The sequence below is a fragment of the Vespa velutina genome, chromosome 21 (genome assembly GCF_912470025.1).
Source record: "Vespa velutina chromosome 21, iVesVel2.1, whole genome shotgun sequence".
NCBI lineage: Eukaryota > Metazoa > Arthropoda > Insecta > Hymenoptera > Vespidae > Vespa > Vespa velutina.
The window spans coordinates 3,839,831-3,867,141 of record NC_062208.1 but is presented as its reverse complement, the minus strand read 5'-3'; the positions used below and the strand labels follow the sequence as shown (position 1 = coordinate 3,867,141).

At 37.6% G+C, this 27,311-nt stretch overlaps 7 protein-coding genes and 1 long non-coding RNA gene across 10 annotated transcripts in view; 5 read left to right on the top strand and 3 right to left on the bottom strand.

The window, feature by feature from the left end:
* Positions 1-772: 772 nt before the first annotated feature.
* LOC124956304 (GDP-mannose 4,6 dehydratase) lies at positions 773-6,371 on the bottom strand. 2 transcript variants are annotated; one of them, XM_047511938.1, is made up of 8 exons: positions 5,846-6,371; positions 5,443-5,685; positions 5,153-5,345; positions 4,810-5,042; positions 4,520-4,735; positions 4,378-4,446; positions 4,208-4,305; positions 773-1,052 (listed from the first exon to the last, which is right to left on the bottom strand). In XM_047511938.1, the coding sequence occupies exons 1-7, from the start codon at positions 5,897-5,899 to the stop codon at positions 4,243-4,245; spliced, it is 1,071 nt and encodes a 356-aa protein (XP_047367894.1). In that variant the 5' UTR covers positions 5,900-6,371; the 3' UTR covers positions 773-1,052; positions 4,208-4,242. The 2 variants fall into 2 exon arrangements, with proteins under 2 accessions (XP_047367894.1, XP_047367893.1); XM_047511937.1 differs by lacking the exon at positions 773-1,052 and having other exon boundaries at positions 3,631-4,305; positions 5,846-6,360.
* Positions 1,588-4,783, top strand: LOC124956305. Its single transcript, XM_047511939.1, has one exon. The coding sequence runs from the start codon at positions 2,380-2,382 to the stop codon at positions 3,427-3,429; it is 1,050 nt and encodes a 349-aa protein (XP_047367895.1). The 5' UTR covers positions 1,588-2,379; the 3' UTR covers positions 3,430-4,783.
* On the top strand, positions 5,159-7,673 carry LOC124956306 (mitochondrial potassium channel-like). 2 transcript variants are annotated; one of them, XM_047511941.1, is made up of 3 exons: positions 5,159-6,615; positions 6,681-7,117; positions 7,199-7,673. In XM_047511941.1, exons 1-3 carry the CDS (start codon positions 6,433-6,435, stop codon positions 7,413-7,415), a joined length of 837 nt encoding a protein of 278 aa, XP_047367897.1. In that variant the 5' UTR covers positions 5,159-6,432; the 3' UTR covers positions 7,416-7,673. The 2 variants fall into 2 exon arrangements, with proteins under 2 accessions (XP_047367897.1, XP_047367896.1); XM_047511940.1 differs by having other exon boundaries at positions 5,166-6,615; positions 6,681-7,673.
* LOC124956307 (protein SGT1 homolog) lies at positions 7,612-9,159 on the bottom strand. The gene is made up of 5 exons (XM_047511942.1): positions 8,988-9,159; positions 8,784-8,894; positions 8,420-8,621; positions 8,135-8,334; positions 7,612-8,013 (listed from the first exon to the last, which is right to left on the bottom strand). The coding sequence occupies exons 1-5, from the start codon at positions 9,027-9,029 to the stop codon at positions 7,906-7,908; spliced, it is 663 nt and encodes a 220-aa protein (XP_047367898.1). The 5' UTR covers positions 9,030-9,159; the 3' UTR covers positions 7,612-7,905.
* Positions 9,160-9,692: 533 nt separating this feature from the next.
* On the top strand, positions 9,693-11,220 carry LOC124956308 (transmembrane emp24 domain-containing protein bai). The gene is made up of 5 exons (XM_047511943.1): positions 9,693-10,024; positions 10,232-10,361; positions 10,469-10,539; positions 10,630-10,756; positions 10,853-11,220. The coding sequence occupies exons 1-5, from the start codon at positions 9,845-9,847 to the stop codon at positions 10,972-10,974; spliced, it is 630 nt and encodes a 209-aa protein (XP_047367899.1). The 5' UTR covers positions 9,693-9,844; the 3' UTR covers positions 10,975-11,220.
* A 150-nt stretch (positions 11,221-11,370) lies between these two features.
* Positions 11,371-13,405, top strand: LOC124956309 (iron-sulfur cluster assembly 2 homolog, mitochondrial). The gene is made up of 3 exons (XM_047511945.1): positions 11,371-11,698; positions 11,902-12,123; positions 12,197-13,405. The coding sequence occupies exons 1-3, from the start codon at positions 11,622-11,624 to the stop codon at positions 12,372-12,374; spliced, it is 477 nt and encodes a 158-aa protein (XP_047367901.1). The 5' UTR covers positions 11,371-11,621; the 3' UTR covers positions 12,375-13,405.
* On the bottom strand, positions 12,721-14,928 carry LOC124956301 (protein phosphatase 1 regulatory subunit 21). The gene is made up of 5 exons (XM_047511930.1): positions 14,668-14,928; positions 13,704-14,549; positions 13,477-13,623; positions 13,155-13,388; positions 12,721-13,075 (listed from the first exon to the last, which is right to left on the bottom strand). Exons 1-5 carry the CDS (start codon positions 14,728-14,730, stop codon positions 13,049-13,051), a joined length of 1,317 nt encoding a protein of 438 aa, XP_047367886.1. The 5' UTR covers positions 14,731-14,928; the 3' UTR covers positions 12,721-13,048.
* Positions 14,929-15,963: 1,035 nt separating this feature from the next.
* Positions 15,964-27,311, top strand: part of LOC124956254 — a 63,376-nt gene continuing 52,028 nt past the window's right edge. The window contains exon 1 of the long non-coding RNA XR_007103182.1: positions 15,964-16,186. This is a non-coding gene — a long non-coding RNA (uncharacterized LOC124956254). The remainder of the gene's footprint in view (positions 16,187-27,311) is intronic.

Genomic DNA, 27,311 nt, shown 5'->3' with positions numbered 1-27,311 from the left:
CATCGTGTCGTGATTACGCTTACGATTCTGACTGAAAAACTAATTTAATTTAGAGATAATGCAAATAGTTTATCCGTCAAGGTAACACCTTTCAATATTTTTAATGATTACAACATTGTATATCCCGACGATTTACAATTTTTTTCATTTGACATTACAAAATTCAAGCCCTTTTCTAAGCCGGGACCGAACGTTGTGCAAGAACGTTAGGGAGTTTGAGTGAATGTTTGTAAATGACGTTCGTGACATGAGTTCTCATTTTCTTTTTCTGTGACGTGCCTCATTTCTTCGACTTCGTAATCGTTTGTTGTATAACGCGAATTACGCTTGTTAACATCTTTTTTCGCGATTAGACGGACGATGTTATTCCTACAACATCGTTTTCTCGTACTAAAAATTGAAAAATCGAAAAATTTATAAATGAACTTTTCTTCGTTATTTATACTCACGATTAAGTTTTAAAGGCGTTCTTCTTTCGTGTTTTTTTTTTTTTTTTTTTTTTTTTTTTTTTTTAATATTCTTCATAAAGGATACCCCTTATTTATGCTTTACGGGGAAGAGAGTAGGTAGGATTCGATAGTAAGATGAAATAAAACGTTCGCATTGTCGAATGTCGTGAAATAAGTTTCTCCGAGCATGAAATGATCGTATTAATTCGCTGGTTCACTTTCGCACCTACATACTTGACTCTCCAATTAAAGAGACGTAACTTTCTTCGCGTTAAAAAAAGAAAGAAAAAAAAAAGAAAAAGAAAAAGAAATGAAGAATCACAGAGTTTTCGCTGTGTATAATTAATAATCTTTATAAATAATGATTATGCTTAATGATTAATTTCGAAAGACTTAACGTGACGTATGTACCTGTAAAAAAATAAAAGGATCGACACTTCATCTTTGATATAGTATTTGAAGTAATCCTTTTCGTTTCTTATGTCGGTCAAGATTTTAATTGAAAAACAGGATTCCAGAAACGAATATTTCTATCATTCACTTTTCGCATAATCGTCCGTGAAACGTCCAAGTTCTTGAAATTCCGTGAACCGGAAATTATATCTGAAAACGAATAGATTAAACATTTACACATAAACGTATGTACATATAATCCATCGTTTTGCACGAGTTCTTCAGCACTTCAGTAAGTACGGAAAAGAAAAAGAGAAAGAAAATCTATAGGAGTACCGTGCGAGGTTATAGAAACATATTTACTTTGTCATTTCTTTTAATGCCTAGCAAATATGCCTAAGCTAAAGTCGAGATTCCAGTTAGTCAGACTACCTGTCTTTACATTTACTAACTTTCCAATTACCATGACAGATTATAGCAAGACAGTTGCGCGACGAGCGATGCTAGGAAAGATGTTAAAAAAATGGCCTAACAACGATGTCGAACATTGTTTTAACGTAAATTTAATTTAGGTTAATCATTTTGGATAATCATTTGGGATAACGATAAGACGCAGAGAAAATCAATAGGAAAGGAGGAAAGGATCAATGCGGTAGAGAGAGAGAGAGAGAGAGAGAGAGAGACTTTACGCGCTGTGAATTTTCTCACAGTCGTAAACGTCGCAAAATCAACAATCCAAAGTCAAGACGGCAGACGCCTATAGATCCTATCAATAATCAAGGATTTCGATCAAACGCAATTCGATCGAGTAGGATAGCGTAGGATTTAATGCAATTCAATTCTATATCAATGGAAACGAGAAGAAAGGGAGAAACGAGTGCATGAGTAACGACAGCTACCCGTGCGTTAGGTTCCTTCGGGATATGGTCTAAAATCGGTCTCGGCTTAAACGAGAGCAGTAAATCGTCGCGCTTTTTCAGAAGAGACAAGGCGCTCCCTCGTCTATCTCTCTGTTTTTCGAGGAGATGCCGAACATAGTTCGAATACGTTGGCCCCTTCATCGTGCATATCCACTTTGATTTGTTTCTTCAACAAATTTGTCTCTTCAAATTCTTTTCATATCGCAACCATCGGGTATGTAATAAAAGAAGAAGAAGAAGAAGAAGAAGAAGAAGAAGAAGTAGAAGAAGAAGGAGAAGAAGAAGAATAATAATAAAGGGAAAATACAGGTCGTCGGCATCTTGGAAAATTTTTTCAGAAGCGACGTCGCCCTTCCCCCTTATCCCCCTTTTGCGACGCAAGGGAAAATAATAAGAAGAAGAGCGTTTCCAAGAAAGCGAACGCCTTCTCGGTATAATTACCACGACTGCGTTTACATATTGGCTCGGTTACTGGCGGCGTGGGTGTTAGGAGAGCATATGTGTAAACAGTAATAAAACATGTTAGTCGTGAGCCTCCTGGACCGATCCGGAGGTGCGTCCACCTCCTCCTGATCGTCAGCGAACACCAAACGAGAACGTTCCTTGGAAAGCTGCCGATGGGCGGGGCTGGGCCAGCCTCTAAGATCTCTCCCTGTCAAATTAAAGACCCTAAAGAGCTTAGAAGTATCAGCTTGACGAGCCGGAGATTGCGGAAAACGCAGTCTCGCGCTAGCGACGTGCTGGCACGTCGAGTTCTACGACGTTCTCCGACGTTCTTCGACGTCCGTCGACGCGCGCTCGATGTACAAGAGATATATATATATATCAAGCTATCAATGATGGAACCAAATGGGAATTATCATCGAGAACCCTTTTTATCGGCGAGGAATCAAAGATTCCTCGAATTGTCTGGCAGGAACGATCTTTGGACCAGGGAGATCTTACCAACCATCTGTAGTTTACCAACCGAATATTATAATATCACCGGAGTCCCAGAAATGTTCAGATTGGAGACTAATCGAGCGTCAACCACGACGGGCATGAACAGTCCTCGTCATCATCTCTCCTGTTGGGCCTTACCTCTGATCGGTTACAAAGTAAATTCCTCGCCTCGTTACGAGAAACCACCCTATTCTTACATAGCTCTGATAGCCATGGCCATTAATTCATCGCCAAAACAAAGACTGACTCTGTCCGGTATTTACAAGTTCATCATGGAGAGGTTTCCTTATTACAGGGAAAATCGACAGGGCTGGCAGAATAGTATTAGACACAATTTAAGTTTGAACGATTGCTTCGTCAAAGTACCACGTGACAAGAGTAATCCCGACGAGGACGAGGAACATGGTGCAGCTGGTAAAGGCAGTTATTGGTGTCTCGATCCGTCCGCCAACGAAATGTTTGAGCATGGTAATTACAGACGTAGGAGAACTCGTAAACAGCGAGCATTTTTACAGAGCAAAGATGAATCGCGAAGATCACTGTTGCAACTTATAGAAGACGATCGAGGAAAGATCGAGAGATGGTGCGAAATTGGAAGCAGAGATAACGATCTACAGAAGGAGAAGGAAATTGATTACGCGAGTGGTTCCGAACGTTGCGTTAAATCGACCATGTTCACGATCGATAATATCTTACGAAAGACAGCGCCCGAGGCTAAAAGTTAAACTTCTATACCTTGTAAATCCTCCATTAATTTTCTCTTATTTCTATTTATTCGAGAGAGAGAGAGAGAGAGAGAGAGAGAGAGAGAGAGAGAGAGAGAGAGAGAGAGAGAAGGAACGCGTTCCATTTCTTCGATCGTAGCGTTGCTCTTCTTCTTCCTCTTCTTGTATATACAAAGGCTAAAATGTATAACAAAACTAGCATACAGTATACAATACGTTACATTGTAATTACATATATTAGGTACAAATTAAAATACGACGTGAAAGCCAATTATACTTTGGTGGAAGACAATTAATAAAATGGTGATAAACAGCATATCTTCTACCGTTTGTGCGTACATACAGGTTGTACGTAAAGCTTTCATAAAAAATATCTTATGTTTATGTGAAGGCCTCGCATAAAGCCTTCATCTCTATCAAATCGATTTATAAAAACGGCCATCATCGGTTCCATGCACGCAAACATATGCATTCGCGACTCATACAAAGTTTGATAAAAGAGAAAGCGTTTTTCCTATCAAATGAATGTTTGTGTATCTTATATTACGTAGATTCTATATAAAAACTATGTACTTCGTATATAAACAATTCGTTCCTGCTAGTTAGTTTGTTGTACAATTTGTAATACTTGGAAAAAGAATCCTATAAATTTCTTACCTTACAATTCGAATATTCTTACTTCGTAGAAATGCAGTAGTAATGTGTGTGGATTATTTATATTATATCTAGCTATTGCATATATTTCACAATATGCAAATATATAGGACGTTTTTCATACCTTTATGTAATTATCTAGATTAAAATAAAATGACACTAAGCATTCGGATTTTTTCTCATTAGATTTAGGTCCGAATCCATCATATCTTTAACTAAAGCCTACAACAGAATAATGGATGATCGATTAAGCTAAGCTTCATTTATAATATATACGGATGAATTAAAACAAACCTCGAACGTAATCGTCGGTTTCCATCCAAATTTTTCCTTTGCTTTAGTCGCATCACCCAATAGAACATCCTATATATCATGAATATTTCATATAAATATAATCCTCCGATCTTAAATATTGTCATTTCTATTTGATACTTACAACTTCCGTAGGTCGAAAATATTTCGGATTAATCCGTACCAATACTTTTTCGTTATCTGCGTCCTTTCCCGTCTCGTTTATCCCCTCTCCTTCCCACTTGATCGTACGTCCAACGTACTGAAATGCAGCCTCTACAAATTCTTTCACACTGTGAGACTCTCCCGTTGCTATAACATAATCGTCTGGCGTTGATTGCTGGAGCATAAGCCACATTGCCTGTAATCGCGTACTTCGATTAAATTAGATTTAATATATTAAAATATTCAATGGGAGAAAAGAAAATTACTCGCTTTTACATAATCCTTGGCGTGACCCCAGTCTCTTTTAGCATCAAGATTTCCCAATTCAAGAACATCTTGCAAACCTAAATGTATCTTTGCTATCGATCTTGTGATCTTCCTAGTTACAAAATTTTCCCCTCTTCTAGGACTTTCATGATTGAATAATATACCATTGCAAGCAAATATATTGTAGGCCTCTCTATAATTGACTACGATCCAGAAGCTATACAATTTGGCGCATGCTAAAAATACATTGAAATAATAAAATAATAAAAATATATTAAAGTAATGAACAGAAGATGAGCTAGTCTCGAGGCGGAATAATTTTCTTTTTTTTTTTTTTTTCAGTTACCATACGGGGAACGTGGATAAAACGGAGTTCTTTCGTTCTGCGGTACCTCTATTGCCCTGCCGTAAAGTTCAGACGTCGACGCGTGATAAAATCTTACAGACTTTTCTAAACCACACGTTCTTATGGCATCCAGTAACCTCACAGTACCTACAGCGTCCACTTCTGCGGTATACTCGCTTACTTCAAAGCTTACCTATATAAAACAATATGACATTAAATATAAGTATTAAGCCTGAAATATATATGAATTTCGGGCCATTATTATGAGAAAGAATTGACATTATACCAACCATAACGTGACTTTGAGCCGCAAGATTATAAATCTCAGTTGGTTGCACGGAACTGATTACTTTTACCAAACTACTCGAGTCGGTCATGTCTCCATAATGTAATTTCATTTTACCCTGACGATGACACTTAGGATCCGCATACAAATGCTGAATGCGCGAAGTGTTAAATGAACTTGCTCTTCTAATAATACCATGCACATCGTATCCTTTTTCTAATAAAAATTCTGCCAAATAGGAACCATCCTATAAAATGAGAAAATAATTGATAATGAAATTTGTCTATTCTCTAATATCTCTAATTCTAAAGGAAAATTTTCGATAGAAACGATTAATTTTTATCACGATTTGCAATTGACATGAAAAAATGGCCAGATAAACAAAACTGTCAAAAGTGTTAACTTACTTGTCCAGTGATACCCGTGATTAATGCCACGCGTCTGTCATCTCCGGTTGCCATTTTATGAAGAAATATTGATCAATTAAATCTTCTTTTCGCACGTTAAAAGTCCAAACTTTTTTTCTTTCTTTCCTTATAACACCATTATCACCGTTTATCAGCATTGATAGTGATAAAGATAATTTAGCGATTAAAGATACGCCATGTACAATGAAATTGTCGATAGTTTAGCGACTCCATTATAATCCAAAGTTAGCAAAAATTAGCGATCGTTCAAATATACGCGACGATAGTATTGCCATCAATTTGGCTAATATTTATGTAACTTAGGTTCGATATTATCTTAATCCTTCCAAATCTTATAAACCAAATTTTATCAATCTTCGAGAGAGTCGTTAACGTATAGAAAAGTTTTTAAAACGTTTTAGTCCATCTGCCTGTAATCAGATGGCGCGGCGAAAGATCAATGTAAAGCTGATAAGTCATATCGGAACGTTTGCCTTATGGCAAAACCATTATTATAATTTGACATAACAATTTCATAAATTTTTATATAGCCATCCCAGCGCCGATACATTAATATTTTCATTAAAATGGCAAATAATATTGAAAAATTCATCAAACTTATGAACGAAAGATTACATAAGCATAAAATTTTTTTCAACTTTGCAAACAGTTTCAAATTAAGAAATATACGAGACATGTATAAAAAAGTACCAAATGTAAATGCAATATTTGAAAATGCGATGAAGAAAACGCGAAATCATCTTACGAATGTAAGTATAATGAATAATGTTTGGTACACTATTTGCACGATGCAGATTACAGATTACAATTTTAGAGTATCAATAATGCCACCATTATACAAGATTTGAAAACCATACCAATGGAACCAGAAAAACCATTGCCACGTAGACTCATTACTTGGTGGCAATGGTATCAACAATTGGTAGGTCTACATACTGTGGAGAAATGCAGACAGCAAGTACTTTTAATGCAAGATCATTTATGCAAATGCCAAGAAAAGAGACGTTATTTTCGTAGAGAATCGTTTATAATAAATAATAAGATGAAAGAAATATATGATGAGTTGTTAAGGATAAAGAGAGATGATCCGAAATATGTAAGTTTAACAATAATGGAAAATAAAAATCTTCAAGAGCAAACAATAATTACTGAAAAACTAACCTTATTGGAAGAGGAAGAAAAAGATTACTTTGTACAATTGACAACCGCCATTAAGGAATATCATGATGCGCAAACAATGAATTCTCAAAGGTACAAATATATATCTATATTGGCATCTATAATTGCCGCTGTATTATCGCTAATATGTTCAACGATATATAATAATAAAAGAATAGATGATATGAGGATAGCTATATCAGAGATACAAGAAAACAATACGTCTATCATAACGAAATGTTTCAATTCTTTGCAACTACACGTCGATGAAAAATTATCAACAGTAAATAAAGAGGAATCGCAAACAACGAATAGATACTCGAATATTGACAAATGGGGTATATATGTAATTTCAGCCGTTTGGATTCTAAAAGGATTAATCGGATTCTGAAGAAGGTGGGGTGGGTTTTTGTTAAACCATTTCATTCTACGTTACTTTCAGTACTAGGCACACTTGATCATATTATCATGATAATAATTTAATTTCTTTTTTTTATTTTGTTAAATATTTATATCTCTATTTAGTAGAATTATCAACATTTTCAGAGCTTTTTATAGACTTAGGGTAAATCTTGCATTGGTTGAAATACTAATTCAAGAAACTATTTTATTTGCGCCCTTTTACAGGTCCTTCTTATAATTTAGTATTAATGTATTAAACGGGAGTATATTTAAACGATATAAAGTTTCGTCTATGTATATAGGTGATCTCCTTATGTAATAAATAAATTAAATCAAAATAAGGGATACGCACGATACAGAAATGTTTTTACAATTGAACTTGCTTATAATTTAATTTTGCAAGTAAGAAGTTTTCTATAAAGTCTCAAAAAAATTGCAAGAGTAATGTGTTTGTGTGTGTGTGTGGGTAAGTAAATTTTTTATGAATTCCACGATCTCCATTCCATCCCATCTGGTGGTTTCCTTTCTACTTTTCCTTTACCTACCACCGACCAATTTGTACTTAAAACTGTACCACCTGATTCTAGCTGTTTTATTAAAAAAACAAAATCAATCACACGACCTTCATATTTTCAAATACACAAGTGCACAATACTATATTCATCATATTTCATGTAGCCTTTGTTAATTATTAAACGTTCTACTTACAAAGGATTTGTTCATTGCACGTCTGACTTCGTCAGAACCACTGCCGTATATCTGTTGGAAAAGGGCATTAACGGCAGCTTCTCCTTCAGGTTTTTCCTCTGCTTCTTGTTTCTCAATTTCTTTTTCTACCTTATTCCAATCTCTGGATTTTTTGCAGGAACTGGGATACTTTGGTGGTTGATTACCACTTTGGAGTATTTCTTTGAAATCATTAGTTTTTAATGTATCAAATAATGTATTGCAAAATCAATTTGTCAAAAGATAATCTAATACTATTGAATTTACCTTGAGGTATTGGTTCTATCAAATTTTTATCAACTGGATTTCCCTCTAAAATAGCCCATCTTATACCATCTTGTTTCTTCAATTTTATCTCTATTTTAGATGCTAAAATCTTGTGCGAACATTGATCTGGTACTATCGGATGAGCCAGATCCAATTCCAAGCTATAATCACTACCAGAGGGTAGCTTGGCAGATACGCTTAGCTAACAATTGTTATAACACTTTTTTATGGACATATATGCAATATATATATATATATATATATATATATATATATACACACACACACACACGCACACACACACACACATATATATATTGAACTGTAAGAAAGTAATATATAATTAAATAATGCTCTTACATACCGTCGTCTTTTCATAGAAAATTTTTAAATTTTCTGTATTTTTGGCGAGAATCGTGATAATAATATGTGTTTCTGTTTGATACCAATCATGTTTGATCTTCGGGACTGGCATCTATGACAAAAAGATCTACTATGTAGGATTTTTTTTGTACACAAATCGCTGAAAGAAATTTTATTAATAACAGCAATAACATGTAATTCTTACATCATTATCTTGCGTTTTAATCGATCCATCTCCACTAGCCATTTAGTAAGTATTATCCTTCGAGCTTTGAAGCACTGACAAATGCAAGCTTTCTTCAAGAAAATTTCTCGAAAATTCACATTACTCTGAACGAACCCTTCCGAACGATCTGCTCGCTAGTATCACCAATATTTGTAGACAATTTTTTTAACGTTGGTATGAACTCAATGACCAATCAGCTGCTCGAACCTTCGTTTGGTTACCAAATAAGATGCTATTGGAAGTGACATTTTTAAATAGAATACTTTTATCGTTTCTACAATAGTTGTATTGGTTTTTCTTTTTTTTTTTTGTTTTCCTTTTAATTTAAACTTGTTATTTTCTATGCAAACTGACAGCAAATAAATGTATGTCCTATCGAAAACATATGCATTTACCACCGTTTATAATTATTTAAAAGCTTTGAATGCTAACGCAAACAGTGCTGCCAACGGTAAAATTTTTTTTCTTTTTTTTTTTTTTTTTTTTTTTTTTTTTTAAGGAAAAAAGAGACATTTTCAATTTACCACCCTCATATGATATTACGCAGAGGCCTATGATGTTACGTTACATATTAAATAGACAATATAGCGCGTAACTCTAAGGAGACTTTCTTTTTTGTATACATATATATATGGCTTTTCTCGATCGTAACGTCACATAGGGGTGCGACCTAATACATCGTTATAAATTCCACATAACTCCTAATGGCTGCCAACTCATCAGAATGTTGACAAACGAGCAATACATGTTATAATCTTTTTAGAAAAATATCGATTTACTATCAACTATTTAAGAGAAAGTTGTTTATTGTTGTCGTCGAATAGAACTAAAGTACAATGAAAAATATCAACATTGGAATAATTCTTCTAATTTTAATGGTAACCAATGTCAACTGTATCAGCTGGTACTTGGAACCAAATACTCACAAGTGTTTAAAAGAAGATGTTCAAGCAAATGTAATGGTTACAGGAGAATACGATGTTTCCGAAGCAATGGGTCAAAAAGTTGATTACGTGGTACTTACTCTTTTCTTTTCTCGAAAAGTTCCCTTGAAAAGCTCATAGATTATATAAGACTAACCTATAATGTATATTTAGTTTATTCCAGCGGTGCTGCTTTTTTTTTTTTTTATCGCTATTACGAAATGACGATCATGCATTATTGGCATCTTATGCATAGAAATTACTTATCCATAAGTAATATTATAATTTGTAATGTTTTAGATCAGAGATACCAAAGGACATATACTTTCTCAGAAAGAAGATATTCCACATGCAAAATTGTTAAAGTTTTCATTTATTACCGAAACAGCGGATACCTTTGAAGTATGTTTCATTTCGCACGTCCCAAGTCGTAAGTAATCAAAGTTATAAGTGGAGTATTTTATGCGTTATTACGTATCAAAATGATAATAACTCGTTCGGGATAATGTCAGAAATTGTTAATACAAACTTTTTCAGATCAACGTGGTATGAAACAAGAAATAACGCTTGTTACAAAACGTGGCATTGAAACGAAAAATTACGAAGGCGTAAGTTATTAAAGCATTGAAGATTAATAATATAAAGCTGTTTCAATTTCATAACGTTCATGTGTATACATATATGAATTATTAATCCAGATCGCGGAAGCAGCCAAATTGAAACCTGTGGAAGTAGAATTAAAACGCTTGGAAGATTTGTCCGAAGTTATAGTACAAGATTTTGCGCGAATGCGAAAGAACGAAGAGGAAATGAGATATACTAATGGTATAATCAGATTTTCAATTTTATTTATCAAGATCAAGACGTTGGTATAATTGAAATGTAAAAGTAATATTAACACACTCATTTTCTTTCTTTCAGAGACAACCAATGCTCGTGTCTTGTATTTAAGTATATTATCTATATTTTGCCTTATATTACTCTCTACTTTGCAGGTGGCTTATTTAAGACGTTTTTTCAGAGCGAAGAAACTGATAGAGTAAAAAGTGTATTCTTTCCATTTGGTAACAACATATTCAACGATATGTTGCAATTACGCGTGAAATTACATTTTGGAAATGTCAAATAATTTTTTTAATAATCGAATTGTATGAAAAATACCTGAATATGTCATGCGTATCGTTAAGATTGTTGTACAAAGTGATATCCAATCGTCTCAATCCTAATTGGAAGTTTTCTATTCTCGATTGTATAACTTTGATTAAAGACACGCATATTGAATTTCTCAAGTGACAAATGTATTTTAATCTAAATAGTATCATTAATTTGGCCGGTATTTAATGAAAATTTATAAAAAAGAAAAAAAAAAAAAAAAAGAATGAATACGTTTGTATTTCATATTTTACATTATCCTCCAATAATCCATATTATTAATCCATTGCGTTTTTGGAAAAATTTTATATATCGTATTAAATAAATGACACGCGATTTGAAAACGCCCGCTGATATGGCATAAAAAGTGAGGTTAGCCATGTCTTTCCTCTTCGACCAATTAAACTTTCTCTCGGTGTGAACACGTGCGTTTAACGTCTAAGAAGTTGGCTCTTATCGTAAGAGCATTAGCTCTTTGGTCGAATACATAACCAAGATTTAAATCGATTTCGTCGTCTAACTCGTTTAGGTTAGAAAGATGGCGAAACTGAGACGCGCGGTTTGGGGTCTTTCGTCCAATTTTGCATCTAACCGATACTTTTCTCGTTTATTAACGTAAGTGATCCTTCAACGCGTACCTTTTTCATAATTAGATTTTTTATTATGAAAAAATTTCGTACTTGTCGAATTTTTGCACAACGACATTTACATGATTTGAAATTGACGAAGGAAGGTTCATAAATTATAAGTCGTTTCTTTAGTAATAAAGATTTCTTGTAAGATCTATTATGGTGATAAAGCTTGTCAAAAATCCACAGTGCACCATGGTGCAATATCCACACGACTTTGTCACTTAACGGATTCTCCTCGAATACTGCTGTTGACACCGATAATGCATTGATTATCAGCGATAGTTGTGTGAAACGTCTAAAAGAAATAGCAAACGAGAATGCATGTTTGAGAGTTACCGTAGAAGGTGGAGGCTGTTCCGGATTTCAATATAAATTTGATTTGGATTCAAGCATACACGAAGACGATAAGTAGGAGTTAAGAATGTGTTATAGCCCACGACGACTGCGGAAAGTGTGACATAGATATATATTTTTGTTGCAGAATATTTCAGAAGGATGGTGCTAAGGTGATTATAGATTCGACGTCTTTAGAATATATAAAAGGGGCGACCGTAGAATATCATACAGAGTTAATACGTTCTGCATTTAGGATAATCAATAATCCTTTAGCGGAACAGGGATGTAGTTGCGGTGCTAGTTTTTCCATTAAAATGAATTAATTTTCTTTCTATATATTATTTTTTAGCTAGATAATGATTAGGGATCTACCTTATATGTATAAGATAACTTATAAATCTCTGCAATTTCACGTACGATCCTATTTCCACTCTCTATCTTGATTATTATTGTAAATATATTACATACATGTAGCCATCCCACTGAACGAGAAACTTACGTGAAGATGCGTTGTAAATGTAAGTTTATCTTTGTAGATAAAAGATTTAATAATGTATAAAGCGTACAACATAGATTATTATTATTATTATTATTATTATTATTATTATTATTATTATTATTATTATTATTTGAAAAATATTGAGATACTTGTGGAAAGTGAAAGAGAAGTTGTCTTTGATATCATATATTTCCTATCTAATACTTTATATAATAATATTGTCAAAGAACATATTCAATAGCAATATTTCCTTTTGATTTCATAAATAGCATAACACAAATCTGAGTATGAGGATAGTAATGGCGTTGTTGTATGTCTGGCATGAATTTCTTACACGCGCACGCACACGCACACGCACACGCACACGCACGCACACACACATTTATATACATAATTTTAAATTGATCAATGAACACGATTATCGTGAATGCGAATATTATACTAATATTATCGATGGAATGCCTCTGACGCCTCTGATGGTCGGGAACCAAGTATAAATCACTTTTGTTTTCCTTTTCTATTGTTCTGCAACGTAATGGAGGATGCGTTAACTGATAAGCGTTAAGAATATGATACATTGAGAGAGCATTGAATATCCTTTTACCTTATTCGCTAATTCAAATTTTAATTGTTGGATTTCCTCCGTCTGACAAATAAGCTTATCATTCATATTAGCAAGATGTTCGCTCATTGTACTGAGCTGCGCTTTATAATTTCCCTCTTGTGTCTCTTTATCCTTTTGCAGGCTATTACAATTGGAGAGGGCTTCCGAAAGTGCCAGCTCGCATTTTTCTCTTTTCGACTCGCACGTATCTAAATGCGCGTGCATCACTTCGTCCTAAAACATAGGGAATATATTTGTTTAATAAACGATTATGCTACTAGAATATGAATACTTAATAAGAGCGTAACAATATAATAATAACATTAGCAGCCATGGCCAAATTTTTAACATGACAAATGTGCTTTTCCATTATCAATTTGTTTATCTCATCAAGAAAGTATTCTCTTATTTTTGCTTCGCGAGCTTCTATTTCCTTGGGTAATGCAAATGGCGCTTGTAATTTTCCAATCTGCGAATAACCCGAGAAACATTAGACGATCGGTCACATGACGATTCTGAAATAGAAAGAAAGAAAGAAAGAAAGAAAACCATATTATTTATTTCCACGGGATTAAGGGATTCCCTTGCAACCGCTTTATTTGTTTCTTGCTCTTTTCGTTCGTACTCGTCGCACTTGATCTTAACGATGTGATATTGTGTTTTCCAATGATGCAATTCTTTTTCTATATCGTAAGATTTCGAGGGCTCGTAATAGCTTCTTTCGTCGGTTAATTTTGTAATTTTACCATCGTTAAAAGATTTGGACGATCTACGGGAGGGAGACGGGGATGAAACGGGAGAAGTATCTATTTGATTAGAAACTCCTGCTCCTCTTTGTTCGCAATCATATCCTTCCCTCTTGCCTTCCGTACTGGAGCACGATATAGTTTCTTCTTGTCTTTGCTTCTCATGAAGTTTTCTTTGTAAATCATTTCTCTCCGTCTCCAACTTGTCAATTTCTCTGCGATGCTGACAACATAATTCTACCTTAGATTTTTCAACGAGATCCAATTTATATTCCAACTCATATAATGTTTCCCTTAAACCTTCAATTTCATAATTCCTTTCCATTATTTCTATCATCCATTTGGCATTTTCAATTGCCTTCTTTTGAACTTCTTCATCCAAGATATGTTTCGACGAGGTAGCTACTTGAGTATTGTTATCCGATATCTTGCCTTTACCCTTCCTAGATTTGTTTTGTTCTTTATCCAGTTCTTCCTGCAATACAGTTATTCGTTTGGTCAACTGTTGATTGCGAAAAGTTAAACTATCTATTTCTTGCTCCGCTCTACGCAATTCTATCTCTTTCTCCTTTAATTGTTCTCGTATTTCCCCATTACGCGTTTGTTCATCGATCACAGCCTTTTTTAAAACGTTCGCCTGAGCACAAATCTGCAAATGAAGTATTTAGTTTTGTTATCGTTCGAAAATAATACGTCGTACGTATATCGTACGAGGTCCAAACTAACGGATGGTAAACAAAAGTATTGGAATATATGGATTTACTCACTTTCGAATATTCCGTGGCCATCTTTTGATATTTCGTTTGTAATTGTCCGTCGACTCCCTCCATAACTTTGTTATTTGTCCACCTTCGTCTTTGCACCTTCGGCGAATAGTTCACAAGTCTCTGCAGAGAGTAACGAACGGAAGCCAGACCGCGTATCTTGACAGTTACGAAAGCTTACAACAAGCTAGGAAACATGCAATAGCTTAAGGGAAAACGTCCCTGTTTTTCTCAGTCCTCCCATATATATATATATATATATATATATATGTATATATACATATATCGATTTTGATACTCGGTGCAAGAGCATGCACCAAGATACGGCGCAAATCGGGAATGAGTCGATCACACTTTGGATGCATTAGGAATTCGATCGGTATTTTACCGACGGTTGGAAAGATTTATTCAGACGAAAAAGAAAGTCCGCGTGGACTTGAAAAATTCACTTCTTTCGAACAATTGTTGGTAATATGGAAAGTAAAATCCATAATCCAATAATAATGGAATTTTATCTTTAGAAAATTTTGCCAAATGTCTTTCTCGCTCGTTCACGTCTTTTTAACGATTACGTATGACTTTTGTCAACTGTAATACTAGACAATACTAGTGGCCAATTTAAATAAAAAAATGCCATGCTTAATATCGTTCCTCCGGATTAATGATATTCGTCATTTCGCCGATAGATAGCGTTGCCAAGAGGTCGCGTCGATCGGCACGATCATATGGAACGCGCGAACGCAAATATGGCGCCGGCCGGCCAATTTCTTCTAGTTGCGTCAACTTATCCGCAAGTTTTTCCTTTATAATTCAGGATTGGAAGAATAGTTTCGGAGAGCTCTCATCGACGGACAAAAAAACGCTCGTTTCGTTTACGAAGGATCCCAAGGAGGTAATAGAAACAATATTGATATCAAAGTATGTCTTTTTCTTTCAGTTTTCTCCTTTGCTTCTGCAATACTATCACGGCTATTCGATGAACTATTTCTCGATAGATAATCATTTCGTTCTTCGTATTTTATATATGTAAAATATTTCGATGCGCTCGCTAGTCGAACAAAATAAATTATCCTCTTTTGCCGGCCTTGTTTATTAATCGATTACAAAATCTATATACATATGTAATGCGCATAAGTACGTTACGTCAGCATCTTGTGAAAATCGTAAACATGAATACAATGCAAACACAAAGTATTCGCTCTTTGTTCGTTTAACCTTACATTGAATTGAAGGAAATATGAATTTATATGTAATCGAAGAACATAGAATATTTAATCCTGTTTATCAGTCATACCCGGAATATCATCGACGAACGTACGTAAGAGGATGAACTGGAAAGTTCCCGATATAACAGGAATTGCGTGCATGATATATTTATTGAAGTCTTACGATTTATAACTTGGCAGATAAGCAGCTTTTATTGCTCTCGTTTTGTATCGTCCTTCGATTCTGTTATTCGCGTGTCAATACTTGGAGACTTCCGAAGACAAGTTTGATTGCTGATAAAGAAGATTGGTGATATGTATATACACACACACATACTTATATATATAGACAGAGAGAGAGAGAGAGAGAGAAGGAACGGGAAGACAGTCCATTGCACAGTTTGCAATTTTAATGCCGGTTATACAAGAGGGAACATTCTCCACCCTCTGAAGGCTCCTGCAAGCCTTTTCTGTCGACGAAAACGCTGAATTTACATTTTCGCTTTTGTGAAAGCCGCAGACACGCTGATGTCGCTTATTAAACATTCTAAAAGTCCGTTAGGAACGATAGTTTATATTCTTCGTCTCTCTCTCTCTCTCTCTCTCTCTCTCTCTGTTCTTCATCTTTGTCCAGGTTCATTGGTTTCTTACCAACCGATAAGATTTTTCTACACTTTTCGTATTTGATTCTATCTCTCTCTTTCTCTCTCTATCTTTCTACTTGATTGCACATTTGTAGTAACATATGCAAAGGCGTCATTCGTGTCTAATTACGTGCCCCATCTCTCTCTCTCTCTCTCTTTCTCTCTCTCTCTTCCCCTCCCCCCGTTCCATTCTTTTCTTATCGGCCGTTGGTGTTTATGCGGAACGCGATACCGTCCTCCAAGTGAAATTATACGCGGAGCTAATTACATATTTAGGTATGCAGAAGGCGATTCGAGCGTGAGGTGGAAAACGAGCGACGACCGTTGAAACGAAGAGATTTTATAAGACGAACCGAAAGGGAGAGAGTCCTAACGTTCATTTAAACGTTCTTGCAAGCCTCGTTATTCGCCTATACCAAGTGAAAAATAATTTTCCTTTTAAATCAAAATTTACTTTTGATTATTTGTTTTTTTCTTTTCTTTTTGCAACAGGTTTTTATTTTTGTACTTTTTACTTGTAGCTTTTCGAAAAGAATGAACCATCGCTATTTCTTTTCCGAAACTATTTCCTCGTGACATTAGACGAGCTCATTAGTTCAAAGTTCGTTATCTTAATGCAAATACTTGCGAAGGTACATTCGTTTCCAGTCGAGCCGTTCATAGATTCTCTCGCAAACTATTTCGGCATTCGTGGCGGTCGTGTAATTTATGGTAAAACGATCTTGCGGTTAGTCTAGAAACGATCATTAGATATGTATATATATATATATATATCCAATGTTCTTCCAAATATTTCTAATATCTTCGCTATTGGATAGACGATTATATCTCGGACGTTTTGCGTGGGAGAAGTATGTTTCTATCTAGTATTATGATTTAATGGCGGACATTTAGGATCATAAAATTCAACCAACTTCCCTATCGATCGAATAAGATATTCTTAGGTTTCCGATAATTATTAAATCGTCTCTCGTATATGTATTTTTCTATCGTCGCGTTTAGAGACCGTATAACGTAACGTCATTCAAGTGCGACACGGTCGTGGTCCGATGGAAGCGAAAAAAAAAAGGATCCTACGACGTCATCGAAGGCTATTTATCGTGCCTACCATCGAATTTCCGATGCGACAGAGATAGAGTGAGAGGGAAAGAGAAGAGTTTAGGGGGGAAAAAAACTAAACCGCTCTCAGCATCTTATCTCAGAATAATTTTCGTCTCGTTCGGACAAAAAATTGAAGCAAACTATATGTCCATTTCGATGGATATTCGTTCGAAATTAGCCGTGGAAATTGTCATCGAGGAGTCAAACCGAATGACGATCGCATGTTCGTACGCGGATCGTCTCTTTATTTCTATCTTTTTCTGATCGTCCCGCGATTACACTCGGTCCCGCGTCTATTCGTATCTCTTTCTAGCTCGAGAAAGAAGGCTCGGCCGAGCGATCAAAGCTCTTGGTGCGGCCACGAGGAGCCTCGGTTGACGTCGATCGCTTCGATTTTCCGTCCTCGCAAGCTTCAATGAGCAGCTTTTTCTATGCTCCCGTACGTTGTATGTCGTACGGGGCAGGGAAGCAAGCCTGTTTTCCCTTTTCATCGTGTGCTAGAGAGGAAGAGAGAAAGCTATCCTTTTCCTCTCCCTTCTGGGTTCGGTCCATCGTTAGGTACTCTCTAAAATTAGATCGACACTCGATCATCTATCTAATATTCTAGCCACAGGATTTTTTTTTAACCCGCTTCTTCGATCCCACGATCTCTCGTTCGTTTGTTTTTTTTTTTTTTTTTTTCTTTTTTTTCCTTTTTTTTTCTTTTTTTTCTTTTTTTCCTTTCCTATTTTTCGTGTCCGAGAGGAATTTTCAAATTTTCTACTCTACTCTATCGAATATAGTTAGGTGAACGACGATCGTCACCAGAGACCGTTCCAATTTTCTCGTCCGAGTCTACGCTACGTTCGGCTCTTTCGTCGTCAGAGGCATAACTTCGTTCAAGGATACAATAAGCGAGGAGCATCATCGTGGAATGTAATTAAGCTAGCGACGCTGACGGAAGACGGCTAATGTCAAATTACAGGATGTCCTCCTGGGACTCTCTTTCTCTCCATCTCCCTTGTCTCCTCTCCCTTTCATTCTCTCTATCGCTATCTCTCTCGCTCGTCGTTCGTCATACTGATATATTTGCCAACCGACCACAACTTGGAGGCCTCATCAGGCAATTCGGTTTCACTAATAAAGGTTATACTCGCGTCGATTAATCGTCAAAACTAACCAATTTTTCTTAATGAATTTTCTCATTTGGATATGTTCTTTGTTAAACTATCAAACGTATCCTATTTTATTTTCCAAAAATCCGACCACCTTGAATCTCTCTTCTTCCTGAAATCGACTCGTTAAATCTCTCTTTCTCTCGAATACAATGAAAAGCGAGTGATATTTAATAGCGGTGGAACGAGTCGCAAACCGTTAAAGTCTCATTTCTCATGGCGATTTTTCAATTAAAACTCTATCATCTCGCAATACCGATCGCGCGCGAGATATTCTTCGCGAAAGTGGTCCGCAACGATTGTCGATAATGCGATGACGCATTTCCATTCGCGTGTGTCTGTCTAGATGGTGTGCGACGTGAAATAGAATGCACGAATATTTCCTTCGAAATAGAACGACGAACGAGATTCTATCTAAGAGCTTTCTTCTTGCTCACCCAGTATACACGAGCAACCCGGTTGCTATTATTCGAATAGAAATGTAAGCGTAATAGGTTTGTCCTTACGAGCGAGAGGAAATACGTAGTTAAACGTTGCATAAAGTCACGCGCTTGTAGGACCGATTGCGCGTTTCGCTCGTCCTTCCCGTAGATTGCGACGATGGGATAAGCAAAGCAGGACTTTTAGCAACGATTCGCCGTTTGCTCCGAGGGCTTCTGAATTATAGCGGTCTCGTTCGAAAGTTCAAACAATACGGGATAGGACCGTTTAGACTATGCGTTTTTGCTCTTTCATATGTGAAGCCGCGAATGAGAACGACGAGCGGTGCGCGCAGACGTAAAGGAGGGACTATTGCCAAACTTTTGAGATATAGGAATACTTGTTTTTTGCAAAAAGCGGGCACTCTCTCTCTCTCTCTCTCTCTCTCTCTCTCTCTGCCGTAGTAAAAGGCAAAGTATTCGCGGCGTTGCGATTTTGAAATATGCGCGTATATACGTCGTATGAAATATGTGGGTGCCATTGAATACTGGATTACATTTGTCCGGAATATTAATTATTTTCCTAATTAAATTTTATAGATATGTAAAATGTTTAGTACGGTAGATTATCTTGGAACGATTGATATTTCGCGTAGAAACGATTAATTTGCCGCTTAATCGTTCGTTATACGGTTCGGTAGCGAAAGGTCGACGACAAGGTGAAACCCTTGGTAACTTGACCCGTCGTTAAAGCCACCGGCTCTCTCTACTCATCTCTATTTATTTTCTCTTATTTATCCTTTCGTTGTTTTCCAAAGCTTTGGTTACCGACTAGATGAGTAAATATGCACCATGGGAGAGAGAGAGAGAGAGAGAGAGAGAGAGAGAAACAAACTTTTCTCCGTCTCTCTCTCTTCATTGTCTCCTTTCGCGTCTCCCCCATTGTTTTATTCCAGCTCCAGAAGAGAAACCTTCGCATGACGAGCTTGAATTCAGATGTATCCGTTGTCTGTCACGCTTTGCGTTGTCTTCCTAAAACCCCAACACGTCGTCGTGTTTCAACGAGGAAGGCATTAGTCTTTACGTCATGTAAACGTCATATTTAAGCGAATATCGCGATACATTCCTCATTTCTTTTTATTCCTTCCGAAGCTTATGAGGGATTTTTTTTCGACAAAATAGGAGTTCGGTAGAGTTCGATGCGCGTTGACGACGAAACTTTTTGCGATAATATCATGACTCGACGGTTTTTTTTCTTCTTTTTTCTTTTCCTTTTTTTTTTTTTTTTCGAAAGGTAAGTTTCGGCTTGCAATGTAAGAGGAGAAAAGAAAAGAGATTGATAGTCATTCGATTCGATCAAAGATCCGACCTAGCGATACCTTCCGAATCACGGTGAGACGTTCCAAGGAGAGCGATCCAATTTGCGGAAAACAATTTGCAGGCGGATTCGATGGCGACAACCCACTCTTCGATTACACCCTACGCGTCGTCGTAGGGCTTCTCGAGGGCCGACCCACGTAATTGACCAAAGTTTCCTACCCTGCGCAATGCCTGCGGTATACTCGTATCACGGATCAGAAGATTAATTTCCTGAGGTTCGCCGGGACTTTTATGGCGGTCGCCGCCACCTAGCAGCCATTCTTAATCAGCCTCCAATTTCAGTCTTCGATTTATCGATAGCTTATCGTCTTCGACGATAGGCAACTCTTTTAAAGCAAAATAGTTAACGAGACGCGTCAACTATTTTGCCTCTCGGAGATAAAGGAGAATATAAGAAGAGATAGAAAATAAAGTGCGCTTTATCGGGTATATAATAATTTTTCGAAATTAGGAAAAGGATTTGCATTTTTCGCGATGTACCACGCGATGTAACACGAAGAAATAGATCGAAAGAGGTAGACTCGTTCGAGCGTACCGTCTTGAAATAACAAACGACGTAGCTAGTATTCGAATCCTGAGGGCGCGTTACCGTTCACCGAACACGTAGACATTTGTTCTTGTACGACGTTCTCCCGAGAGTAGGATCTGCGAGGATCGATTCTTGGATCCATGCGAAACTGTGAGTTACGATCATGTCCGCTACGAATATCTCGAATCTCATACTCCCGTTATTTTCCGAATATTTACACGTTGACAAGTTAAAGCTTTGAGGGATTATGTATTATTACGAAAATAGCCAATGGATTTTATCGCTTACGTATTATATGGGAAATTTTTACGCGACACGGGAAAGCGCTCCGTTCAAAGCTAACCGATTATTCCGATAAAAAGCGAAAAGGCTCCTGAAAATGTTTCATTTATCTTTTAGCAAGTTCGAAGCGGCCCGAGCCTAATACGAGAAACGGTCCTCGTACTTTTGCGGTAAGAACGAAATTACGAATAATACGAGTTTACGTGGCTTTGTGTGCGTGTGCGCGCGCGCGCGTGTATGTGTACATACATACACACACACACACATATATATATATATATATATATATGTATACCCACGTAATATGTATACGGTGTATATACGGTTTTGCCCGCTAAACGAATGAAAGTTTCCATCTCTTGGGAGCAGGTGTCTCCTTTTGTCCATTTTTCGAAAAACTTCCGGCAAGTTTCTTGAATTAAAATTCTCATAGAGTTTATGAATTTCTTCTATCGTTTTTCCCTTAGGACTTCGCTAGACTACCGTACACGTATTTGGCTTTGTTAACGACTGTAGAAGATATTAATTAATTAGGAGATCGGTGGGAGGAAGCGAGCTCACGTCGACCAATTATAATTAATTGAATCTACGCGTTCCTCTACAGTGCCACGGCTACAATACTACCGATAGTATTTAAATTTTGAAATTTGATTTCGCGATATTGTCCGCATATTAGCGAAATCGACGCATGTGCATATATAGATTCTCCCTCGAATATCGTTAACGAAAGGACATTGTTGACGACGGAAGAAGTTTCGACGGGAATAGGTCTGGTGATACGTAGGGACGTTTCGCCGGAGGGCATAAATCTAATCGATATATCGAACGAGGAAGATCGCCGATACCCTCGAATATTTAATGTTTAACGTAATAATTTATCGAGCGTAGACGCGAGAGGAGGCTCCCTTTTGGAAGGTGGCTCTTTCATAAAAATTCCATGGCCGTTGGAAAAACTCAAAATAAAAGTGGGAGCGAGCTCGAAAATGCGCGTCGATGAAGGGAGGAATCTGTGGACGAGAAGGAAGGGAAGCGAAGGGTAAAAGACAAAGAAGAGAAAAGGGCAAGAGATTTTTATTAAAAAATCATCCTCATTCGCTGGCCATATCGTTAACATATTGCTCGTTTGCACATTTTCGTAATAGAATTTTCGACACTTGGAATTCGCTTCCTCCCGATGCGATTTTATTGTTTGGAGAGATGTTCGTATGACAAACGATTCTGCCGCGGTTCGCCTGTTTGCGAGCTTTATCTCCGCCCCTTTCGTGTTCGCCGTCGAGCGATGGGAAAAAAAATGGCAGAAAGAAAATTTATACGAGCCATGCCCACCGCTACCGTCGCCACCACCACCATCACCAACGTCTTCCTCCTCCTCGAGGACGCTGCTGCTGCTGCTGCTGCTGCTGCTGCTTTTGTCACGAAGGGTGAACTCTTCTTCCTCTTGATTTATACCGAGAGGAGGAAGGGACCGATGATGACGGTGATTTTTGACGAACCCGAGTTAACCGATGACTCCAACTCCAACTCCTTTCTCCCTTCCACTTCTTTTTTCTTTTCTTTTCTTTTCTTCTCTTTATCAGCAAATCTATAACAATTCCTTCGCCTCGCCCTTCGTTATTCCCCTTCTTTTCTTTTTCTTTTCTCATCCCTTTTGAAGCTTTCACTCGCTCAAGTCTATTTGCAGTTTAGTAAATCCGCGATACAATAGGCTCCGTGGCTTAATCTGGCTCGTGACTAATCCATCGCGGAAACTTGGCCCGACTTGGCAAACTTTGCCTTTCTCTCTCTCTCTCTCTCTCTCTCTCTCTCTCTCTCTCTCTCTCTCTCGCCAAGACGTATGGACGTACGTTTATAGATAGTTTACGTAAATGGTAATGCCGCTATGCGTGCCTCGGCAAACTTTTAACAGGATTTCCTTCCAATCGTATTAATTATTTATCTACGTAAGAACGAAGATAACTTACGTTAAAATTGTCTCTTCGTTTACCATATATTTTGTCTTTGTCTTTTCTTAAGTTTTTTAAACCGATACGATCGCCGAGCCGCGCGACGGCGCGACGACGACGTCCTTTCGATTCGCTTTCGAGGACTCTCAAGACTTGGTGAAAATAAAGGGACTGCGTCAAAAGCGCTGAGCGGTGAATTCTTCGAGCAGTAAACGCCATTTCAGGGGTTCAAAGTGCTCGAGATCACGGAGGGCTTCGTCCTACCTACCCTCATACTCTTTCTCTCTCCCCTCTCCTTTATTTCTTTCACTCCGAGGAACATCATTTGGATCCCCCTCGGGGATGACAGTTCTCCTTTGTAAAGGAGGATAATGAAATCTGCGGCTGGCTTCGCGCGATGGGACATAATCGTCTCGCGTTGTACGCTAGATTTCGCTGTAACGCGCATTGAATCGGCTTCTGTAATAGAATTTTATCATCATTAGCGTGTTAGTTTACCGAGTAAGAATTTTAGCTAGATATGTGTTTTCTTTGGAAGAAAATACTTTTAAGGTTTATTTATTATTTAGCAAAGATGGATGCATCCTTGCAAGATATAAAAAGGTAACATCTCGAAATGTCGGTTTCCGAAAAAGAGGATCAATTTTATATAATAAGGATGATAAAAAGGATAGAGAAAGGTTTCTTTTTCGATCTCTCAACGATTTATCGATTCGTGGCCGAGAAAGTTGTTTTTAAATTGAAACATAATAGACGGATGGGGAAGGGTGAAAGGAAAGGATCTGTGCTATCTTTCCGCTCTAACGCGTTCATTCGTAGAAAGGAGGAGAAATTCACCTTCGAGATATTGTGTACGAGGGGGAAGAGAGGCGGAAGAGGAGACTATTTAGCCTAACGAGAATATAATCGATGATTTACAGTCCCGTGGCTTAATCACGCGAGAAGATAAAACCCAACGCTTTATCTTCTCTCTTCTCCTCGGTAGCTCGTAGAAGAAACGGAACGAAATCTCACCCTCCAACCGACTGACTCTAATCAACCCTCTTTATTCCCTTTTTGTCTTCAATGAAAGCTAACCTAACCGAATCTTTAGCTTAACCTCGTATAAAAGTTTAAGTTGCAATAAGTCGTCGCAGATACGTACTCTTCGATTCGTTCTTCTTTAACGTTTATTATTCGATAAACCAGGCTAGGTGTCTTAGGAATATCGTTAGATACTTTGCCGATCATCTTCCATCGGTGGATGTCTAGAGGATCTGGGACGGTGGTGATGATGCTGGAGGGAGCGGGAGGGGGAGGGTGAGGGGGAGAGGGAGAGAATACCCAAGTTGGAACATCGCCAGGAACAAATAACCTATGTCCGCATGACAGCGCGTCGCTTTGTAATGCGAGTGATTTTCGGATCTCCTGAACACTGTGTTCGCCCACCTACAACGCCGACGCCGCTCTCTCTCTCTCTCTCTCTCTCTCTCTTTCTCTCTCTATGTGATTGAGATTGGAGGCGCACCCTCGAAATGCATTGCGTATCGCGTGCTGGGTCTCTCTCTCTCTCCCTCTCTCTCTCTCTCGTGTGATGCATCGGTTCGAGTTTACAAACAAATATCGTTCAATGCGAACACGCGCGGAACCTGTTATCTTTACACGCTTCCACGAAGCTTCCTTCCTTTTTAACGGCCCAGCGATAACAAAAACGTAGAGAGATCGAATGTTAGTTAGAAATATCTGTAATTTTTGATTATTCGCGAAATCTGCGTCAACGATCGAGCCGTTATCTCGTATAAGATTAAGTATACCTTCGTTAAAGAGAATTTGTAAATTGATTAGAACGAAAGGGAAAGCAAAGACTTTCGATATCGTTAACGGGAAAATGCGAATCGTGCCTAATCTTTGAAAGACAGAGAGAGAGAGAGAGAGAGAGAGAGAGAGAGAGAGAGGGTACGGCTCACGAAGTACAAACAGCGTAAGATTCGTAGTCTTCCTTCTTACGCGAAGAAGAAAGAAGGAGAAGATAAAAAGAAAAAAGAAGAGAAGAAGTACGCGGCGCGTCGCGTCCCATTGAATAGCTCCGTAAAACCGACCGTAAAAATCGTTCGCCGTTCACCGTCTCTCCCTTCTGGCACCTCTGCCCCTCTCCTTTGCATCGACGCTTCATTGAAGGTTTTATGCACGAGACCGGAGCTTCTTTACGGTGCCGCGAGTTTTATGAGATGCATGTATGTATATACACATGTGCGCGCGCACACACACACACACACGGATAGCCGATATCAAAGAGGGAGAAATAGAAAAACGAAAGCAAAGGAAGGGCTTTCTCGCGCCTACGGCTTCCTAGAGAGCTTCGTGAATATCACTCGAGATATCTACGTACGCGTGGAGCTTCGTTAGTCGACGAGAGAAAAGATTCGATGTTTTTTTCGATAAAAATCCTAAGGAGAGAGGTAGCCTTCTATTTTTTTTCTTTTCTTTTTTTCTGTTATTTATAATTTTTAGTCGATGGGAAAGGTGGACGTTTATAAATAAAGGTGGACAGATTATTGGAATTTTTGTTTGGAATGTTTCTCGATAGAATCGTCTTAATCTTCTCGTGTAAGAACGATAGAGATGAATATGTAGACATTCATAGGATTTCTCGTGCGTTGATTCGTAGGCAAACGCTCGACGATTCGCGGATTATCCGACTCCTGTCGTATCCATTATGTATGCATCAACTAGTCGAGTGGATATAGGCATCTACTGATTATGGATTAGCTTGCCAGTTGGGTCGCAGTCAGTTAGAGAGATAACTGGTGGTGCAAGCGGATACCTACTATGCAATATCTAAGAGGAAGCCGTATAATCGTCCTGAGGTTCGGTCCTTAGAAACCAACTTTTAATAAATAATATCTATATCTAAGCGTGGCTCGTTTTAATTCATTGTCGTTGTTGCTTCTTTCTTTCTTCTTCTTTTTTTTTTTTTTTTTTTTTTTAATTCTATTTCCATCGTCACTTAAATGCAACGATTCGGCGTTGAATATATCGATATTATTAAAGGACGATGCAAGTATTTAATAAATTGGATGGTCTCGTTCATTGGCAAATATTTAAATCGAGGTGAATCGAGGTGGTGTTTCATTCGGAAGCGATATAAAATATCGAGCGATTGGTACTCGGAGAAATTGTTGCAGCAATCAGCCAACACCGCGTACGAAGAGAATGGATCCTTTCGGTTCTCGGGGGGCAAGAGAAAATAAAAACAAGAAAAAAAAAAAAAAAAAAAAGAAACAAAAATCAATCGTAAGGGTAAGCTTATCGAGGCGAACGAACGGGAAAGGATTTTCGTCGGGTTAGGAGTTTGATTTTTTTTTTTTTTTTCTTTTTCTTTTTTAATATATTTTTTTTCTTCCCTCGCGAGCAAGTACGTACGTAGATATCCGTGCCAACAAGTAAGGTGACGTTAATTAAGCCTTGCTAAAGCGAGTAAAATCGATGTGTGCGCTTTAAAGCGGCCTTTCTTCTCGCCCGGAAAATAATTGGCAGCATTCTTTTTTCATTGAAATAGGCGTAGGTACGTAGCTCGGCCATGCGCCTGCGCGGAACAACGAGAGGGTTTTAAAAAGCTGCTTAAATAATTCACGAGCTTGCGAGCTGACGGCGCTTCTCTTCTCCTTCGAAGCTTTTACTTAAAAATTATTAGACGAGCGAAGGCGACCACGAAGCGAATCGATCCCCCCGCCCAAGTGGATTATTTTATGCCGGCCGCGTTCGAGTCGTTCCGTGTTGTTGCTCGAGACAAAGCCGAGCAAAAGAGAAAAAGAGAGGAACGATCTTACGTCCTGAAATAAGCAAATGTTCCATGGAAAAGTTTGACAAATTTCGAAAGGGACGTAAGTATTATACAAATTGGTCTAACGTTAATGGAAAGTATTGTAAAAATATCTTTATGATCACAGAGCTAGGTACGTCGGGATTTCGAAAATGGAGATACTCGTTTCTTCAATTTTGATCTCTTTA

Excerpts from the sequence above, each read along its gene's own strand:
- LOC124956309 (XM_047511945.1), top strand. The coding sequence starts at position 11,622 with ATGGCGAAACTGAGACGCGCGGTTTGGGGTCTTTCGTCCAATTTTGCA. Across the intron at positions 11,699-11,901 it reads TACTTTTCTCGTTTATTAAC|TGCACCATGGTGCAATATCC; the intron begins GTAAGTGATCCT and ends AAAAATCCACAG. Across the intron at positions 12,124-12,196 it reads AGCATACACGAAGACGATAA|AATATTTCAGAAGGATGGTG; the intron begins GTAGGAGTTAAG and ends TTTTTGTTGCAG.
- LOC124956308 (XM_047511943.1), top strand. The coding sequence starts at position 9,845 with ATGAAAAATATCAACATTGGAATAATTCTTCTAATTTTAATGGTAACC. Across the intron at positions 10,025-10,231 it reads GTCAAAAAGTTGATTACGTG|ATCAGAGATACCAAAGGACA; the intron begins GTACTTACTCTT and ends GTAATGTTTTAG. Across the intron at positions 10,540-10,629 it reads AAACGAAAAATTACGAAGGC|ATCGCGGAAGCAGCCAAATT; the intron begins GTAAGTTATTAA and ends TTATTAATCCAG.
- LOC124956305 (XM_047511939.1), top strand. The coding sequence starts at position 2,380 with ATGGGCGGGGCTGGGCCAGCCTCTAAGATCTCTCCCTGTCAAATTAAA.
- LOC124956306 (XM_047511940.1), top strand. The coding sequence starts at position 6,433 with ATGGCAAATAATATTGAAAAATTCATCAAACTTATGAACGAAAGATTA. Across the intron at positions 6,616-6,680 it reads CGCGAAATCATCTTACGAAT|AGTATCAATAATGCCACCAT; the intron begins GTAAGTATAATG and ends TTACAATTTTAG.
- LOC124956301 (XM_047511930.1), bottom strand. The coding sequence starts at position 14,730 with ATGGAGGGAGTCGACGGACAATTACAAACGAAATATCAAAAGATGGCC. Across the intron at positions 14,550-14,667 it reads TGGCCACGGAATATTCGAAA|ATTTGTGCTCAGGCGAACGT; the intron begins GTGAGTAAATCC and ends CTTCATTTGCAG. Across the intron at positions 13,624-13,703 it reads CCGTGGAAATAAATAATATG|ATTGGAAAATTACAAGCGCC; the intron begins GTTTTCTTTCTT and ends GGTTATTCGCAG.
- LOC124956307 (XM_047511942.1), bottom strand. The coding sequence starts at position 9,029 with ATGGCTAGTGGAGATGGATCGATTAAAACGCAAGATAATGAT. Across the intron at positions 8,622-8,783 it reads TTTTCTATGAAAAGACGACG|CTAAGCGTATCTGCCAAGCT; the intron begins GTATGTAAGAGC and ends AACAATTGTTAG. Across the intron at positions 8,335-8,419 it reads GATAGAACCAATACCTCAAG|AAATACTCCAAAGTGGTAAT; the intron begins GTAAATTCAATA and ends ATGATTTCAAAG.
- LOC124956304 (XM_047511938.1), bottom strand. The coding sequence starts at position 5,899 with ATGGCAACCGGAGATGACAGACGCGTGGCATTAATCACGGGTATCACT. Across the intron at positions 5,686-5,845 it reads TCACGGGTATCACTGGACAA|GATGGTTCCTATTTGGCAGA; the intron begins GTAAGTTAACAC and ends CTCATTTTATAG. Across the intron at positions 5,043-5,152 it reads TTATCCACGTTCCCCGTATG|CATGCGCCAAATTGTATAGC; the intron begins GTAACTGAAAAA and ends ATGTATTTTTAG.